At 63.8% G+C, this 16130-nt stretch overlaps 2 protein-coding genes across 5 annotated transcripts; one reads left to right on the forward strand and one right to left on the reverse strand.

The window, feature by feature from the left end:
* Positions 1 to 2315: 2315 nt before the first annotated feature.
* On the reverse strand, positions 2316 to 8031 carry LOC117004025 (hexosaminidase D-like). 4 transcript variants are annotated; one of them, XM_033074461.2, is made up of 15 exons: positions 7531 to 8031; positions 5875 to 6081; positions 5571 to 5676; positions 5216 to 5447; positions 4992 to 5101; positions 4601 to 4688; positions 4356 to 4520; positions 4081 to 4264; positions 3872 to 3943; positions 3559 to 3763; positions 3384 to 3466; positions 3141 to 3219; positions 2893 to 2994; positions 2723 to 2812; positions 2316 to 2644 (listed from the first exon to the last, which is right to left on the reverse strand). In XM_033074461.2, exons 3-15 carry the CDS (start codon positions 5663 to 5665, stop codon positions 2461 to 2463), a joined length of 1689 nt encoding a protein of 562 aa, XP_032930352.1. In that variant the 5' UTR covers positions 5666 to 5676; positions 5875 to 6081; positions 7531 to 8031; the 3' UTR covers positions 2316 to 2460. The 4 variants fall into 4 exon arrangements, with proteins under 4 accessions (XP_032930352.1, XP_032930354.1, XP_032930350.1 ...); XM_033074463.2 differs by lacking the exon at positions 7531 to 8031 and adding an exon at positions 6225 to 6728; XM_033074459.2 differs by lacking the exon at positions 7531 to 8031 and having other exon boundaries at positions 5875 to 6728.
* A 2156-nt stretch (positions 8032 to 10187) lies between these two features.
* On the forward strand, positions 10188 to 15887 carry MLST8 (MTOR associated protein, LST8 homolog). Its single transcript, XM_033074589.2, has 8 exons — positions 10188 to 10490; positions 10583 to 10634; positions 12069 to 12231; positions 12325 to 12400; positions 14090 to 14242; positions 14336 to 14460; positions 14866 to 15029; positions 15398 to 15887. The coding sequence occupies exons 1-8, from the start codon at positions 10362 to 10364 to the stop codon at positions 15514 to 15516; spliced, it is 981 nt and encodes a 326-aa protein (XP_032930480.1). The 5' UTR covers positions 10188 to 10361; the 3' UTR covers positions 15517 to 15887.
* The last annotated feature ends 243 nt before the right edge of the window (positions 15888 to 16130 follow it).

The following is a 16130-nucleotide window of genomic DNA, read 5'->3' on the forward strand; positions in this document are numbered from 1 at the left end:
GAGGAGGAAGAGGAGGAGGAGGAGGACGAGCAGCAGCAGCAGGAGGAGGAGGAGGAGAGGGCGGGGGCCGCCCGGTGCTGCGGGCGGAGCGCGGGGATCCCCCTCCCCGGTGCGGGGCCCGGGGGACGCCCCGGTGGGAGCCGCCGCGCAGCCGTGGCGTGGAACGAGCTGGCGGGTCTCGGAGGCTGGAGGGGATGGGGGGAACACGGCTGCCCTGCTCAGGGCCTCTTCCTCCTCGAGCAGGATCCCATGGGGGTCCAGCAGACCCCCTCCGGGGCACCCCGTGCTCCCCAGCCCGGCTCCGGGGTGCCCTTCCCCGCTCCCCGTCCCGCTTGGCCATCGCATGAGCCTGCGGGGCCGGTAACGGAAACCGGGCAGGAGCAGCCTTTCCATTTCTGTAAAAAAAGCGCTCATTACCGCGACATTTTCCACTTTTATTGACACAATGGCCGGTGACATTCGTGCCTTTCACTTGTAAGGCTGAAATGACCAAGACGTTAAGTTGCGGAGGGTTCCCGAGGGCTGAGGCTGCTGAGACACCCGATAGGAAATGGGGCCGGTGATGGGCAAGGCATTCATGTCCCCACGGTGCCATCAGGGCAGAGCACGGACATCACCCACACGAAATCAACCCAAATTTCGGTCCTCACGGACAAGTTCCTAGCTAAAAGCGTCCTGGAGTCCCGGCTCCAGCAATCCGGGGTTGGGGCACATGGGGCCGGAAGGCTGGTAGTCACCTGGCCACCACAGCGGCACACACAGAGCCACACTGAGGGCAGTCAGGGGACCGGGAGCTGCAGCCCCATGTGGAAGGTGGAGGATGGAGCTCACCCTGATGCCCCCGGCTCGCCCCGTGCTGCTCCGTGCCCCCAGAGCTGGAGCCCCAGGGACCCCCGCACAGCCCCCAGCTCCCGCCCAGCCCCCATCTCCGGGCTGACCCCCCCTCAGGGATGGGGGGGTGCGTCTCCTCTCCCCACCCCCACTTTCCAATCCAGGACATTTGGGTTGCCAGCACGGAACGCCGTCTAATCTGCCCTCTAATCCCGCAGCCGGGCGCCGCACGGGGCCCTGAGCCGCGGCCGGGCTCCGGGGCTGGGGGCTGGGGCTGGCCCTCCGCACGGGTCGGGGGCTTCCTTCGCATCTGCCACCACCTGATCACAAACGAGGAGCCTTAACAAAGGTCCCTTTGTGCCCCACGGCTCCCTCCTGCTGGGCCCCCACGCCCAGTCACCCAGCACAGACACGGCACGGGGCAGCTCCTGCCCCCCTGGCCTCGCCGGGCACCGGAGCTCGGTGTCCGGGGCACGACACGGGGCACCAGGGCCAGGCTGTGGGGCCGGTGGGGTCCCTCCTCCCCTCCTGAGCTGGGTTTTGCGGGAGGAGCTCCAGCCCGGCGTTCCTGCGGCTCCCTCGGGCTCTTGCCAAGTCGGGTTGGTCTTTGCAGAGCAGAAGAATGTGCAGTGAAATGTCCCCGTTCCGTTCCTGCCCTGCACACGAGTGAAACAGCGCCCGGAACGGGCAGAGCCTGGGGCACAGAGGGTTTAGGATGGGCACTGTGGGCAGCAGGCACGTGGAAACCTGACTGTGGGAACTGGAGCCAGCCCCAGCAGCAGGAGGGCTCGTCCCACGCAGAGATCCCCACGCATGCCCCAGCACAGCTGCCTTTCCGATGGGAAAGGAGCACAGAGATGGGAAAGGAGCACAGAGATGGGAAAGGAGCACAGAGATGGGAAAGGAGCACAGAGATGGGAAAGGAGCACAGAGATGGGAAAGGAGCACAGAGATGGGAAAGGAGCACAGAGATGGGAAAGGAGCAGAGCAGAGCCTCTGCCTGCACTCGGGAGGCAGCGGGGGTCTGGGAACACACGGGCCCTGGGCGCTGGAATAACAGAGAAGGAAGAGATGAAGGCAGAGCCTGGAGGATGAAGAAGCCACTGCTGTGCTCACACCCCTCCCAGCGATCAGGGATTCACAGACTGAAAGCACACACAGGATTGGGGAGTGGGCGCTGGTGGGAGCCCGGCAGGGCCCCTGCGTGTCCCTCTGTCCCTGCTCTGTCCCAGGGGCCAGCCCCAGCCCTGGGCATGCAGCAGCCACAAGCTGGATCCTGCCTGGCCGCCCTCGAGGGGCACACGAGTGTCCCCAAGAGCTCTGTCACACTCTGCCCTGTGGCTGCCAGCCCCTCCAACTCCATCAGAGCCTGAGCAGGGGCCCAGGAGCTGTCACAGGAGAGACCCCATCCCTCCACACCAGCTCGAGCTCCCTCTCCCTGCACGGGGGGAGGCAGAGCCGTGCCCCCACAGCAAGCAACAGTATCTACGAAAATACTTTATTGTGGAGGGGGAGTGCAGGGGCTCTGTACAGTGCAAACGGCGGCAGCAGCACCGTCACCAGCAAACAGACACACGATGGTGGCCCCCAAAGCCCAGCCAGGGGCCAGCAGGAGCCGGGGCAGCAGCCCTATGTGGCCTTGGGCCGGCCATTGAGGCGGATGATGGCCCGGTAGTCCCGCACCAGGTCCCGCAGCTGGTCCAGGTAGGGGTTGACGTTCTCCTCCATCCACTCCTCCACCGTGTCAGGGAAGTAGATCCTGTCCAGCTGGGCACGCAGGTCACGGACAAAGCTCTCCCAGTCATCATGGAGCCTGCAGGGGGGAGAGCAGGGATCCAGCTCCCTGCTGTCCCAGCCTGGGACCCCTCCCAGCCCCCAGCACCCCACGTACTTCAGCACCTTGCTGCCAAAGCTCTCCATGTTGCGGGGGTTCCCAAACTGGTGCTTCCGGTGGTAGGGGCTGAACCAGCCCTTGATGGCACTGGAGAGGCACGAGGGACTTGGGGGCACGGGGGAAAACCTGGCCAGAGGCACCAATCCCACTGCTCCCCCCTCTGTTACCTCTCCTCCTCCAGCGCCTTAAGGATGCTCTCCTTCAGGTGCCCATTAACCTGCTCCACCATGTGGTAGATCTCCACTCCAGGGAACGCTCCCCTGCCCTCACTGAGGGATGGAAGAGGAAGGTGAGGATGACCCCACCCAGTGGGGTGCACTGAGCTGAGTCTGGGACCAGAACATTTGGGTCCCCAGCCCCTGCTTCCCCCCAGTGCATCCCGTCCGGTGCAACTGCCCCAACCAGTGTCACACACCAGGTGCTCTGCTCCAGCTGCACGCTCTCCAAACCCAGCACATCCAGGACCTTCCTCTTTGCCTCTTCTGTGAAGCCCCCTGGGAGGGCGAGGAAAGGGACAGAAGAGCTTGGGGCACCTCGCCACCAGGCTCACCCACAAAACTGAGTGAGCTGAAGCTCTCCTGCCTCTCCCCAGTGCCCTGCCCAGCAGGGATGTGTCAGGCAGTGAGGGCTGGGCTGGGGACAGGGCTGGGGGGCTCACCGTTCACCAGGGTCTGCAGGCAGATGGCCAGCGAGGGGATGCTGACAGGCAGTAGCTCGCAGAGCACCGAGTAGTGATCATACCTGGGGACAGGGACATCCACCCCCTCTGCACCGTGCCAGCTCGGCTCTGTGGGCACCGGGAGGGGAGAGCAGGGGGTCCCACCGCCCCTTACCTCTGCCAGCCGGTGAGCACGACGCCCTGCAAGCGCAGCGGGGCCAGCCGTGGCACAGCCTGCATCACCTTCAGCCAGCTCAGGTGGTTTTTCAGGTGGTAGCTCAGCGGGGTCCAGGCCTGTGCCGGCCCCGTGGTGCCCTTGAAGGCGCTGGCGAACCAAACCGCCTCGAAGCCGCTCTCCACGTACTTGGTGAGGAACGGCACTGCAGAGGGACAGGCACGAGCCACCAGTGCCACTGTCCCCCAGGAGGATGCGGGGGGCTCAGGGGGGATCCCCCCACCACTCCCAGGAGCCTGGCACGTCACCTTACCGATCTGCTCAGCCTCGAAGTCGGGCGCGTAGAACCACACCACGGGTGAGACGTGCTTCGCTATCCCGGACTCTGCGGGGACAGCAGCGAGGGGATGTTGGTGCCAGCAGCAGGAGGGAGCCTCGGGCTCCTGCTGGAACTGGGACACAGGGTGGGTGCTGCTGAGGAGCCTGGCACAGGTGCCAGCAGTGCTGTCCCTGTCCCCTCACCCCGCAGGGCTCCCACGCTGATCTTCCTCAGCATGTCGTCCCACATGAGCACCCGCAGCCCCCAGTACTGCGCCGTGAGGAAGTTCAGAACCTCCTTGATGTGCTTCAGGTACATGGTCCCCACATCACCCTTGTTGTGGCTCATCCAGTTCTTGGAGTCCATCCCCTCCCCGAGGTGGAAAACCTGCACTTGGGGGAAGGGAGATGCTCAGCAGCCCTGGGAGCACCCCCAGTGCCTGGGGTGAGGGTTGGGGTCCTGCACAGCCCCTGCCCACCTCGTCTGCACCGATGTGGATCCAGGTGGAGCGGCGGTGCTTCTCGATCACCTGGGACAGGATGCTCTTGAGCAGGGCCAGGGTGTCGGGGACGTGGGGGTTGAAGCTGTTGGGGAAGCGCTCGACCTCCCGCAGGTGCTGGTACTTCTCGTGCTTGAGGATGAACTACAGGGAGGAATCATCAGTGGGGTGTCCAGGGGGAACCCCTGGGATCTGGGATGGGGAGCAGGACTGGCAGCCTCTACCTCCACATGGCCAAAGGTCTGCACCAGGGGAACCACCTCCAGCTTGTGTTGCTCTGCCAGCTGCTGGATCCGCTCGATGTCCTCCTCGCTGGGAGGGAAGGGACAGGCTCAGCAGGGGATGTCAGGGCAGGGGGCAGAGCATGGGGACACTTTCCCTTTCTCCCTGTCCTCTGGCACCCTGCCCACATGGCCCCACACATGTGTGCATTTTACTGAGGGGCACAAACATTGACGTGTCAGGGCAGGAAGCTGTGCCCAGCAGCACAGCCTGGCACTCTGACCGTGGTTATCATGGCCAGGTGGGTCACACCCAGCCCCTGGCACAGCGGGACCTGCAGGGCCACAAGCCCCACAGCCAGCTTGGCACACAGCCCTGAGTCACCCTGCTCACCTGTAAGCGTACGGGGACCTGAGGATTTCCAGCTCCCCCTTGAAGGGGAACATGTCCTCGTACTCCACGAGGACGCCGTTGGCTCCCAGTTGGGACAGGAGAGGGAACACCTGCAGGGTGGGCACGGTGGGCTCAGGGTGGGGATGGCACAGTCCAGGTGTCAGCAGGGCCCTGTCAGCACCATCTCCTCCTTGGCCCCTCCTCCCTTCCCTGGGCATCCTCACCTGTTCCAGGTAGGAGACTCTGGGTGCAGCTCCCTTGAGGTCCAGGTGGACCAGCCTCATCTCGGTGGCACTGACATCCCTGGGGACCTGCTGCTTTTGCTTCAGGGCGATTATCTTTGCTGCAGGGACCTCCAGAACCTGGCTCTGGGGAATGATGTCCTGCACGATGTCACCTGTGTCCCCCCAGAAGCCGCTGTCCTTGTTGACGTGCTTGTGCAGCTCCAGGGTAAAGCTGCAGGGAGTGGAGCAGGGGTGGGGGTGTCCATGGGGTTATGGGGGCTGCCCCCAGCACCAGGCACCACAGGAGCACAGCCTGGGGGTGCCACAGACCCCGACCCCCCTGGGGTCACCTCACCTGTCACGGAAGAGGAACTTGATGCCGGCCAAGGCCACGAGGAGCAGCACGACGAGGCGCAGCAGGTTCAGCCGGTGGCTCCGCTGGAAGGCCATCTCTGGGATTTCTGGGGACACAAATGGCTCTGCTATTCCACGGCCAGCATGGCCAGAGGGACCCCAAGCACAGGTGAGCCCAGCCAGCCCCACGTACCGTGCCCTGCTCCCCTGCCCAGGGCAGCACGAGACCCAGAGAAAGGCGACATGGGGGCAGCCCCTGCGGCCAGCCTGGTGCCCATCGGGGAAGTGCCCCGTGTCCCTCCTACCTCGTGTGCCCCAGCGTGGGGCCAGCGGGCAGCTCCGCCTCTCGCTGTGCCCGCACGGGTGAGGCCGGTGCCGGAGCAAACAGGGCGGTGGCTGCAGAGCGGGTCCGCACCGGGGATCCTGTCCGGCTGCCGGCTCACCCCCGAGCCAGGGGCCGTGTCACAGGGCGGCTGGATGGGCTGGCATCACGGGCTGGGCACGGCGCATCCCTGCGGGGAGGGAAGAGGTGATCGGGAGCCACCCAGGCATGTGCCAGCACCGGGATGCTCCGGGGATGGCACCGGCACAGCCACGGCACCGGCGGGGTGAGGGTGGCAGCCCGGAGTCCCTTGGCACCCGCAGGGATCCGCACCCCGGCATCACTCCTGCCCCTTTTTCTCCTGTTTCTCCGGTTCTGCTGCGCTCGGTGAGGCCCGGGCAGGGCAGCAGCACTTCTGGTGAGCTGCCACCCAAACCCGAGCTCAGGGTTAAACTCAGCGCCGGCAGATCGGGGAAGTGAAAAGCAGATTTTGGCAGCTGCGGGTGCCCAAGCGGCTCAGCTGATCGCGCGGGGTTTGTTTGTGTTGCCAGAGCGGTGGCACCGGGGAGAGCCGCGCTGAGCCTCCAGCGCTTTTCCAGACACAACCCTGATCCCTCCCGACACGAGGGTGCAGGGGCTGCAGGGCCGGGACCCCCGTGGGCAGCAGGACGGGTCACAGGGCAGCACAGCGATGTGCAGGACCGAGATGGAGCATCCCCACTCCATCCCCACCGCCCGCTGCCCGCGGGTACCCAGCCCCTCGGTGCCCGTGGGCAGGAGGAGGAGCAGCAGCGGATTTTGGGGAGCAGGCTGTTCCCCACGCTCCTTCCCTGCAGGGAAAGGTACCTCGTGGCACTGCAGCTCCTGTGCTGCCGGGGACAAACGTGGTACCCGCTCCTTGCCGTGCCCAGCTCGGGATATTCCTGGCAGCTCCAGCACAGCCCTGTGCCAGGCTGGAGGTGGCTGCCAGCCCAGGGGTCACCACTGGGTGCACAGAGGGGACACAGGAGGGGGGGTCAGCGGCCCCTGGGCACGCAGCGCGGGGAGCCCAGCACCCAGGAAGGCCATAAATATGCCAAGTGCTAATGGCGCTGTCATGGGAACACAGCGCCTGATCGGAACAGGGATAAATATTTAGACAGACGCTGTCAGCTCGCCAGGATTCGGTGTTTTTTAATTCACGTTATCTTATTTAAATAGGGCAGGTTCCCAGGGCTGGAGCTCCCGGGCACAACCAGGGCCAGGGTAGGTGGGATGGGCGCTGGCCGGAGCGGGGGCGACCCAAGGGAGACCAGGGACAATCAAGGGCACCAGGGGCAGCCAGGGGCAGCCAGGGGCAGCCAGGGGCAGCCGGGGGCCACCTCCCTGCGCCACGGGGACATCCCTGGGCAGCGAAGGCTCAGCTGATGGATGCCGCCCCTCTAACCCGGCACCTCGTATTTATTAACGTCACATCTTGTAGGGGACAGCGCTGGCACGGCCCGGGAGGCTCGGAGGAGCCCGCGGCCCCGCACGAGTGGCCAGGCTGACTCACCCATCCAGGGGCAGCGGGGCGAGGAGGGGCCGCAGCCTCGGTGCCCTCGCTGCCTCCACGCTGCCCACGCGGGACTTTCTGCACCAAACCCAGCTCCCCGCTTACCTTCCAGAGCCCCGAGGGGAGCAGGATGGAAGCAAACAAACCCCAACCCGAGCCTGGGGATGGCAGGGCCGTGAGGGAGGAGGAGGGAGCCGAGTGTCCCGGGGCTGGCAGGTGCCACTGCGTTCCACGGAGCACCAGCGATGGTTTCGGTGCCACCCTGCTGCCCGCAGCTCCTCTCCGGTGCCCCCCACGCCACCCCCCGTGCCCTGCCACACCCGACAGTGCAGCCATGGGGAACGGTGCTGCTCCGGTCACGCTTCGAGTGTGTGCTCATCCACACGCTCACGTGCTTCCAGAGCATTCCACGGCCAGCCTGGCTGCCACCAGCCCGTCCCGCCAGTCTGTGCCACCCTCCAGGGTGAGCTGCCCTTTGACAGAGGCCACGGGGCTGCATCCCCACAGCCCCACAGCCGGGGACTCCTGCGTGGAGAGGCTGCAGGGCCCCTGAGGGGCTACAGCCCCATGGCAGCAGGAGGGGGCTGTCCCCTCATCCCTGGGCAGAACTGGTCCCTGTCCCATCCCATTCCCTCCCAGGGTACCGGAGCGCACACCCACCCATCCCTCTGTGCTGCGGGGCACCACCCACACCCCACAAACCCGGCACACCCCACAACGCCCCAAACCAAGGACCTCCCTCGGTCATTCCCGTGCTCCAGGGCACCCTCCAGGCTCTGCCCAGCACCCCTGGTACACCTGAGTCCTCCCGAGCATCCCTGCATCCTCCCGAGCATCTCTGCATCCTCCTGAGCATCCCCGCATCCTCCCGAGCATCCCTGCATCCTCCCGAGCATCCCTGCGTCCTTCTGAGCATCCCTGTATCCTCCCGAGCATCCCTGCATCCTCCCGAGCATCTCTGCATCCTCCTGAGCATCCCCGCATCCTCCCGAGCATCCCTGCATCCTCCCGAGCATCCCTGCATCCTCCCGAGCATCCCTGCGTCCTTCTGAGCATCCCTGTATCCTCCCGAGCATCCCTGCGTCCTTCTGAGCATCCCTGTATCCTCCCGAGCATCCCTGCGTCCTTCTGAGCATCCCTGTATCCTCCCGAGCATCCCTGCGTCCTTCTGAGCATCCCTGCATCCTCCCCGGGCTTCCCTGCGGCTCCGGGGCCCTGCATCCCTCCGAGCATCCCCCCGCATCCTCCCGGCACCGGTCCGCACCGCGGCATCCCTGCGCGGCTCTGGCATCCCCGGCCCCGAGCATTCCCCGTTCCCCCGGTCCTTACCGGCAGGTGCGGGGCTGCCGCGGGCACCGCCGGGAGCGGGCACGGGCACGGGCACGGGCACGGCCGCCGCCGCCGCCGCTCTTAAAGGGCCCGGTGCCGCCGGTGCGGCAAGTGAAGAGCGGTGCACCGGGCCCCGCCACCCGCGGCGCACAGCGGGCACCGTGCCCAGCGCCCCGGTGCCACACGCGCACGGTGACGGGCACCGCCCTGCCCCGGGCGGCACCGGCACAAGGGGCGACTCCGGCACAAGGGGCGGCTCCGCCGTGCTCGGTGCGTGCCCGGTGTCCGTTCCCAGTGCCCGTTCGGGCTCGGTGCGTGCCCGGTGTCGGTTCCCAGTGCCCGTTCGGGCTCGGTGCGTGCCCGGTGTCCGTTCCCAGTGCCCGTTCGGGCTCGGTGCGTGCTCGGTGCCCGCCCCCGCCCAGTGACATCCGGTGTGCGCTCTGTGCCTGGTGCCCAGTGTGTGTCCCGTGTCCCACACCCTGTGCCCGGCGTGTGCCCAGTGTGTGTCCCATGTCCCGTGTCCCATGTCCCGTGTCCCATGTCCCGTGTCCCGTGTCCAATGTCCTGTGTCCCGTGTCCTATATCCCATATCCGATATCTCAATCTCATGCCCCGTGTGCCCTTTCCCGTGTCCCATGTCCCATATCCCATATCCCATGTCCCACATCTCATATCCCATGTCCCAATCCCGTGTCCCGTGTCCCATGTTCCCTGTCCCCATGTCCCATATCCCATATCTCATGTCCCATATCCCATGTCCCATGTCCCATATCCCATATCCCATATCCCTCTGTCCCATATCCCACATCCCAATCCCGTGTCCCGTGTCCCGCATCCCGTGTTCCCTGTCCCCATGTCCCATATCCCATATCTCATGTCCCATATCCCATGTCCCATATCCCGTGTTCCGTATCCAGTGTTCCATGCCCCGTGTCCCGTGTCCCGTGTCCCGTGTCCCGTGTCCCATATCCCATATCCCATGTCCCATATTCCATATCCCATATCCCATATCCCATATCCCATATCCCAATCCCGTGTCCCATATCCCATATCCCACATCCCAATCCCGTATCCCATATCCCATATCCCGTGTCCCATGTCCCATATCCCATATCTCATGTCCCATATCCCAATCCCGTGTCCCAATCCCGTGTCCCATATCCCACATCCCAATCCCGTGTCCCATATCCCATATCCCGTGTCCCGTGTCCCGTGTCCCGCACTGCGCCCCCTGGTGGCACCGCTGCGAACGCGCTCTCCCCCTCCCCGCCCTCCATGGTCTCGCCCATCGCTCCCCCCGCTCCCCGCCATGGTCCGCCCCTGACCGCGCTGCCGCGCATGCGCGCTCCTGCCGGACGCGGATTGGGGCGTTTGCGCCCTCCTGGCACGCTGTGCGCACGCGCGGAGCCGGGACCGTGAGGGGACGGGGACCGGGACAGGGACCGTGAGGGAACCGGGACAGGGACCGGGGCTGGGACCGGGGGGACACGGGGTGAGGGAGACCCGCGGGCCGAGCCGAGACCCCGCGGCGTGAGAGAGACCCTGCAGGCTTTAGGGAGTCCCCCCGAGCGCGGGCGGGGCGCGGCGGCTCCGGGAGCGGCGGCACCATGAACGCGGCGCAGGGCACGGTGGGCAGCGACCCGGTCATCCTGGCCACGGCCGGCTACGACCACACGGTGCGGTTCTGGCAGGCGCACAGCGGCATCTGCACCCGCACGGTGCAGCACCAGGACTCCGTATCCTTCCTTCCCCGCCGCCCCGGCAGCCGGGGCTGTCCCCGCGTTCGGGCCCGGTGCTGGCTCCGTACCGACCTTAACGGCGCCCGCAGCAGGTGAACGCGCTGGAGATCACCCCGGACCGCAGCATGATCGCAGCGGCAGGTGAGCGCTGCTGGTACACCGGGCACACCGGGCCCGCTGGGCACACTGAGCACACCGGGCACACTGGGCACACCGGGCACACCGAGCCCACCGGCACACCAGGGCACACCGGACACACAGGGCACACCGGGCGCACCGGGCACACTGGGCACACTGAGCGCACCGGGCACACCTGGCACACCGGGCACACCGGGCACACCGAGCACACTGGGCACACCTGGCACACCGGGCACACTGGGCACACCGTGCACACTGGGCACACCTGGCACACCGGGCACACTGGGCACACCGAGCCCACCGGGCACATTGAGCGCACCAGCACATCGAGCACATCGGACACACCGGGCCCACCGGGCACACCCAGCACACCGGGCACATCGGACACACCGGGCCCACCGGGCACACCCAGCACACCGGGCACATCGGACACACTGTGCACACCGGGCACACCGGGCACACCCGGCACGCTGGACACACCGGGCACATTGGACACATCGGACACACAGGGCACATTGGACACACAGGGCACATCGGACACACCCGGCACACCAGGCCTGCTGGACACACCGGGCCTGCTGGACACACCGGACACATCTGATACACCGGGCCCACTGGGCACACTGGGCATGCCAGGCACACCAGGTACAGCGGGCACACCGGACACACCGGGCACACCAGGGCACACCGGACACACCAGGCACACTGGGCACACTGAGCGCACCAGGCACACCGGGCACACTGGGCACACCGGCCACACCGGCCACTCTCAGCACACCGGGCACATCGGACACACAGGGCACACTGGGCACACGGGACATACCGGGCACACTGTGCACACCAGGCACACCGGACACACAGCGCACACCGGGCACACAGGGCACATTGGACACATCGGACACACAGGGCACACCAGGCCTGCTGGACACACCGGGCCTGCTGGACACACCGGACACATCCGATACACCGGGCCCACTGGGCACACCGGGCATGCCAGGCACACCAGGTACAGCGGGCACACCAGACAGAATGGGCCCGCTGGGCACACCGGGCCAGCCGGGCACACTGGGCATACCCAGCACACCGGGCCTGCCAGCCACACCGGGCACACCCGACCCACCAGGCACACCTGGCACACTGGGCACACCAGGCGCACTGGGTCCGCCAGACACACGGGACACACTGGGCACACTGTGCACACCAGGCACGCCGGACGTACAAGACACACCGAGCACACCAGGCACATCTGGCACACCAGACACACCGGGCCCGCTGGACACACGGGACACACCGGACACACTGAGCACACCGGGCACACCTGGCAGACCGGGCACACCGGGCACACTGTGCACACCCGGCACACTGGACACACCGGCACACCGGGCATACCCAGCACACTGTGCCCGCCGGTGCTCAGCCGCTGCCCGCTGCTCGCAGGGTACCAGCACATCCGCATGTACGACCTCAACTCCAACAACCCCAACCCCGTCATCAACTACGACGGCGTGAGCAAGAACATCACCTCGGTGGGGTTCCACGAGGACGGCCGCTGGATGTACACGGGCGGCGAGGACTGCATGGCCCGCATCTGGGACCTCAGGTGGGCGCCGGGGGGTTCCCCCCGTGTGGCAGCGCCCCCGGCCTGTGGGGCCGATGTCACAGCCCTGAGCGCTCCTCCCTCGCTCTGTCACAGGTCCCGTAACCTGCAGTGCCAGCGCATTTTCCAGGTGAACGCTCCCATCAACTGCGTCTGCCTGCACCCCAACCAGGTGAGGAAGCCGCCTCCTCCGGGGCTTCCCAGCTCAGAGAATCCTTAAAACTCGTCCCATTCCACTCACTGCCATGGACAGGGACACTTTCCACTATCCCAGGGTGCTCCAAGCCACATCCAGCCTGGCTTTGGGCACTTCCAGGGATCCAGAGGCAGCCACAGCTTCTCTGGGCACCCTGTTCCTGTGGCTCCTCTGTGTAAACCTGAGGGGCTGCAGAGATGTGTCCCAGCAGAGGATGGGGTCCAACAGGACGTGGCTTGGGGGCTTCACACGGTGTGTTTGTGCTGATCCCCTGGTGGCTGTTGCAAAGGGACAGCACAGGGCTCACCCCATCAGAGGAAATGCGCCCTTGGAGCGGGCTCTGCTTCCAAACATCACTGGGGATGTGATGGGAGCAAAGCTGGAAGAGTGGGGACAGCTGGGGGAAGGTGACAGCACTGCCAAGGAAAAGCATCCTGGAGATTTTTGCTGTGATTCCCTTCAGGTCAGGTTTGGTTGAGGTTCATCAGTGGGTTCAGCAGAGGGAGAGTGGGGGCTCTTGAAGAGGCTGAAGGGAGCAGCAGCAGGGAAATCAATAGGGATCACTCAGTGTTAATGGCCTGGCTGAGCTGGGCTGGGCTTGCAGGGCTGTGGTTTTGCCTGCAGACAGGGCCAAGCAAACCTCTGTAAAATCCTGAGTAATGGAAATTTTCCCTTGCTTTTCATTTGGCAAAGGTTTAATTTTGCAAATCAGGAATTTCAGGCTAAATTTGAGATTGGTTATTTGGACCAGACTATCCAAATGCTATTGAAGTGTGTTATATTGGATGAATATTGCTGAATGTAGGTCTTAGATGGGAAATAATCCCTGACCAAGGTGCTGCTGAGGTGCAGAGTGTTGGTTTGTGAGCAGAAGGTGGTTAATTAGACCAAAGGTGGCAGCATTTGTTTGGACAGTTCCGTGGCTCTGCAATTCTCTCTGCAGGGATGTTGATCCAATTTTCCAGAGATTCCTCATGGCCTGAGTAAAGCCATGAAAACTCTGGACTCAGCATTTACACCTGCTGAGAGGGGCTGAGAGCTGAGGAGCTGAGACTTTTGTGCAGTCAGATAAATGCATGGAGTGGTGTTTGTCTCCTTGGAAGCAGCTCTGCTCCCAGGGACAGGATTAGCTGTGCCTGATGACCTGATCTCCTCTAGGGATCCTGCTAACACTGTGGCCAGCGCAGGGCTGTCGATACAGGCCTGGTTTGAGTGGAGACATGCCAGCATTGTCTGCTCTGAGCATGGGATCAGAGCCAGGGCTGCTGCCCTTGGCTCTTGTCCTTCCCCTGAGAAGGGGAGAGAGAGAGAAAAACCCACTTCAGCTTGTGTTTTTTCAGGTATCTGCAGCCTTGAGTGCTTCAGTTGTTCAGTGGCCAACGTTCCCCTTAGTGCTGCCTCTCAGACGTGCTGAAAACCACTTGGCTCCTGTGGAGCTGTAGCTGTGCCACAGCCCTGGAACTGGGACAGCTCTGTTTGCTCTGGGCTTTAGCAAATCAGCAAACCCTTCTGGGGAGGGAAACAGCCTTTTGCAGAGTGCCCTGGGACAGCCAGGGTGTGAGCCAGCCCTGAGCTGGGGAGAGAGGAGGCAGGACAGGACCTTGATGCTTAAACCCAGAGCAGGGCTGCAGTGGTGCTGCAGCTCCAGGCTGTGTGTCCCTGCAGGCAGAGCTGATCGTGGGTGACCAGAGTGGGGCCATCCACATCTGGGACCTGAAGACTGACCACAACGAGCAGCTGATCCCCGAGCCCGAGGTGTCGGTGAACTCGGTGCACATCGACCCCGACGCCAGCTACATGGCAGCTGTCAACAGCTCGGTGAGCCCTGCTGGGCTGGGGCTGGGCTGGTGCTGGGCTGGCTTTGGGTGGGCACCCAGCAGCCTGGACACACATCCTGCTGTGTCTCTGCAGGGAAACTGCTACGTGTGGAACCTGACGGGTGGAATCGGTGAGGAGGTGACGCAGCTGATCCCCAAGACCAAGATCCCGGCGCACAACCGCTACGCCCTGCAGTGCAAGTTCAGCCCCGACTCCACGTGAGTGTGGAGCCCCTCACCTCCCTGCCAGGGCAAACACAGGCAGGCAGGGGCCAGCTGTGCCTCCAGCTGTGCCTCCAGCTGTGCCCCAGCTGTGGCTGTTGCTGGCTGCACACGGCAGGTCCCCCAGAACAGGAGACAGGGGATGTGGCACCATGGGGTTGCTGTCAGGGGTGTCCCACTGAGCTCCCTGAGCTCAGCAAGGTTCTACAGCTGGGATCCAAGTGCTGCAGTGGGAGCTCCTTCATGGAGTCTGTTCACTGGAATATCCTAACAGACAGTGCAGCTGTAAGGAGATCTGGTTGCATCCAGGCCATCACTGGCCCTGGCCCAGGTCTGTGGTACAAGAGGCCCACAGAGGGACAGTGACTGATGAGGTTGCCCTCACATGTCTCCTTCTTGCAGGCTCTTGGCCACCTGTTCTGCAGATCAGACGTGCAAGATCTGGAGGACTTCAAACTTCTCTCTGATGACAGAGCTGAGCATTAAGAGCAACAACCCTGGGGAGACGTCCCGGGGCTGGATGTGGGACTGTGCCTTCTCTGGGGACTCCCAGTACATTGTCACAGGTGAGGCAGCACCTGGGCTGGCCAGGGCCCTGCAGTATGAGGTGGGAGCACCCAGTTCTGCTGACTGGAGCACTTTGTGCAGCTGTTGGAGCTGGAGAGGAGATCTCCAGCTGTGCTGTTCACTCACAGTTCATGGTGTGTTAGTCCCTTAAACACCCCTGTGGTCATTTCCACACTCACTGCCCTCCAAAACTATTAAACTCAGATACAGAGAAATGCACTGAGTGCTCTGCCTTGCTGGTCATCACCAGCCCTAAGGATGGCTGAATGAAGCAAGAGGAAATAATAATAATAATAATAGTAAATAATAGTAAAAAAGAAACTTGAAAGGTAATATATATCCCACTCTTTTTTTCACTCTGTTCCAGCCTCCTCTGATAACCTGGCCAGACTGTGGTGTGTGGAGACAGGAGAGATCAAGAGGGAGTACAGTGGCCACCAGAAGGCCGTGGTGTGCCTGGCCTTCAATGACAGCGTGTTGGGATAACGGGCACGTGTGACAAGCACAGGACCTCTGCTTGTTTCCCCTTGCCTTGCCAGACCCTCTCCAGAGCCTGGGACATGCACTGTACCCTCCCCTCCCACCTGGAGAGGGCTGGGGCTGTGACAGGAGCAGCTGCAGCTGCCTGGGGTGAGACCAGGCAGGCAGGACATTGCTGAAATGTGTGTGGCCTCTGAGGGAGGGAATGGGAGAGGGAGGCACGATCCCACTGCAGGGACACAGGTACAGTTCAGCTGCAGGAATCCCTGGGGCATCGACTGCTGACAGCTTTGGATGTTCTTGTACCCCAGAGTGGGAAAAGAAATAAAAGTCAGCCTTTGCAAATGATGGGAGAGGCTGAGCAAAGAGGAGAAGCAGCTCTGGTCTCAGTGTGCAATCCCTTTATTCAAAGTTTCACAGAGTGACTTGGAGAGCCAGCCACCCCCCAGATGTAACAGCAACCACCTTGTGTGGAGCAGAGCCTGGAGCCCCAAAACTCCAGCTGCTTCCTGGGGTTCCTCTAGGCCTGGATCTCCTAATTCCTACAGACCAGGTGCAGCCCTGGAGCAGAGCTGCAGTGTCAGTGCTGAGCAGAGGCCTCCTGTTTCTCTAAACTCATC

This window comes from Catharus ustulatus, chromosome 16, assembly GCF_009819885.2.
Source record: "Catharus ustulatus isolate bCatUst1 chromosome 16, bCatUst1.pri.v2, whole genome shotgun sequence".
Taxonomy (NCBI): Eukaryota; Metazoa; Chordata; class Aves; order Passeriformes; family Turdidae; genus Catharus; species Catharus ustulatus.

Excerpts from the sequence above, each read along its gene's own strand:
- LOC117004025 (XM_033074461.2), bottom strand. The coding sequence starts at position 5,665 with ATGGCCTTCCAGCGGAGCCACCGGCTGAACCTGCTGCGCCTCGTCGTG. Across the intron at positions 3,467-3,558 it reads GTGCTCACCGGCTGGCAGAG|GTATGATCACTACTCGGTGC; the intron begins GTAAGGGGCGGT and ends CCCTGTCCCCAG. Across the intron at positions 2,995-3,140 it reads CAGCTGGAGCAGAGCACCTG|TGAGGGCAGGGGAGCGTTCC; the intron begins GTGTGTGACACT and ends TCCATCCCTCAG.
- MLST8 (XM_033074589.2), top strand. The coding sequence starts at position 10,362 with ATGAACGCGGCGCAGGGCACGGTGGGCAGCGACCCGGTCATCCTGGCC. Across the intron at positions 12,401-14,089 it reads TCTGCCTGCACCCCAACCAG|GCAGAGCTGATCGTGGGTGA; the intron begins GTGAGGAAGCCG and ends GTGTCCCTGCAG. Across the intron at positions 15,030-15,397 it reads CTCCCAGTACATTGTCACAG|CCTCCTCTGATAACCTGGCC; the intron begins GTGAGGCAGCAC and ends ACTCTGTTCCAG.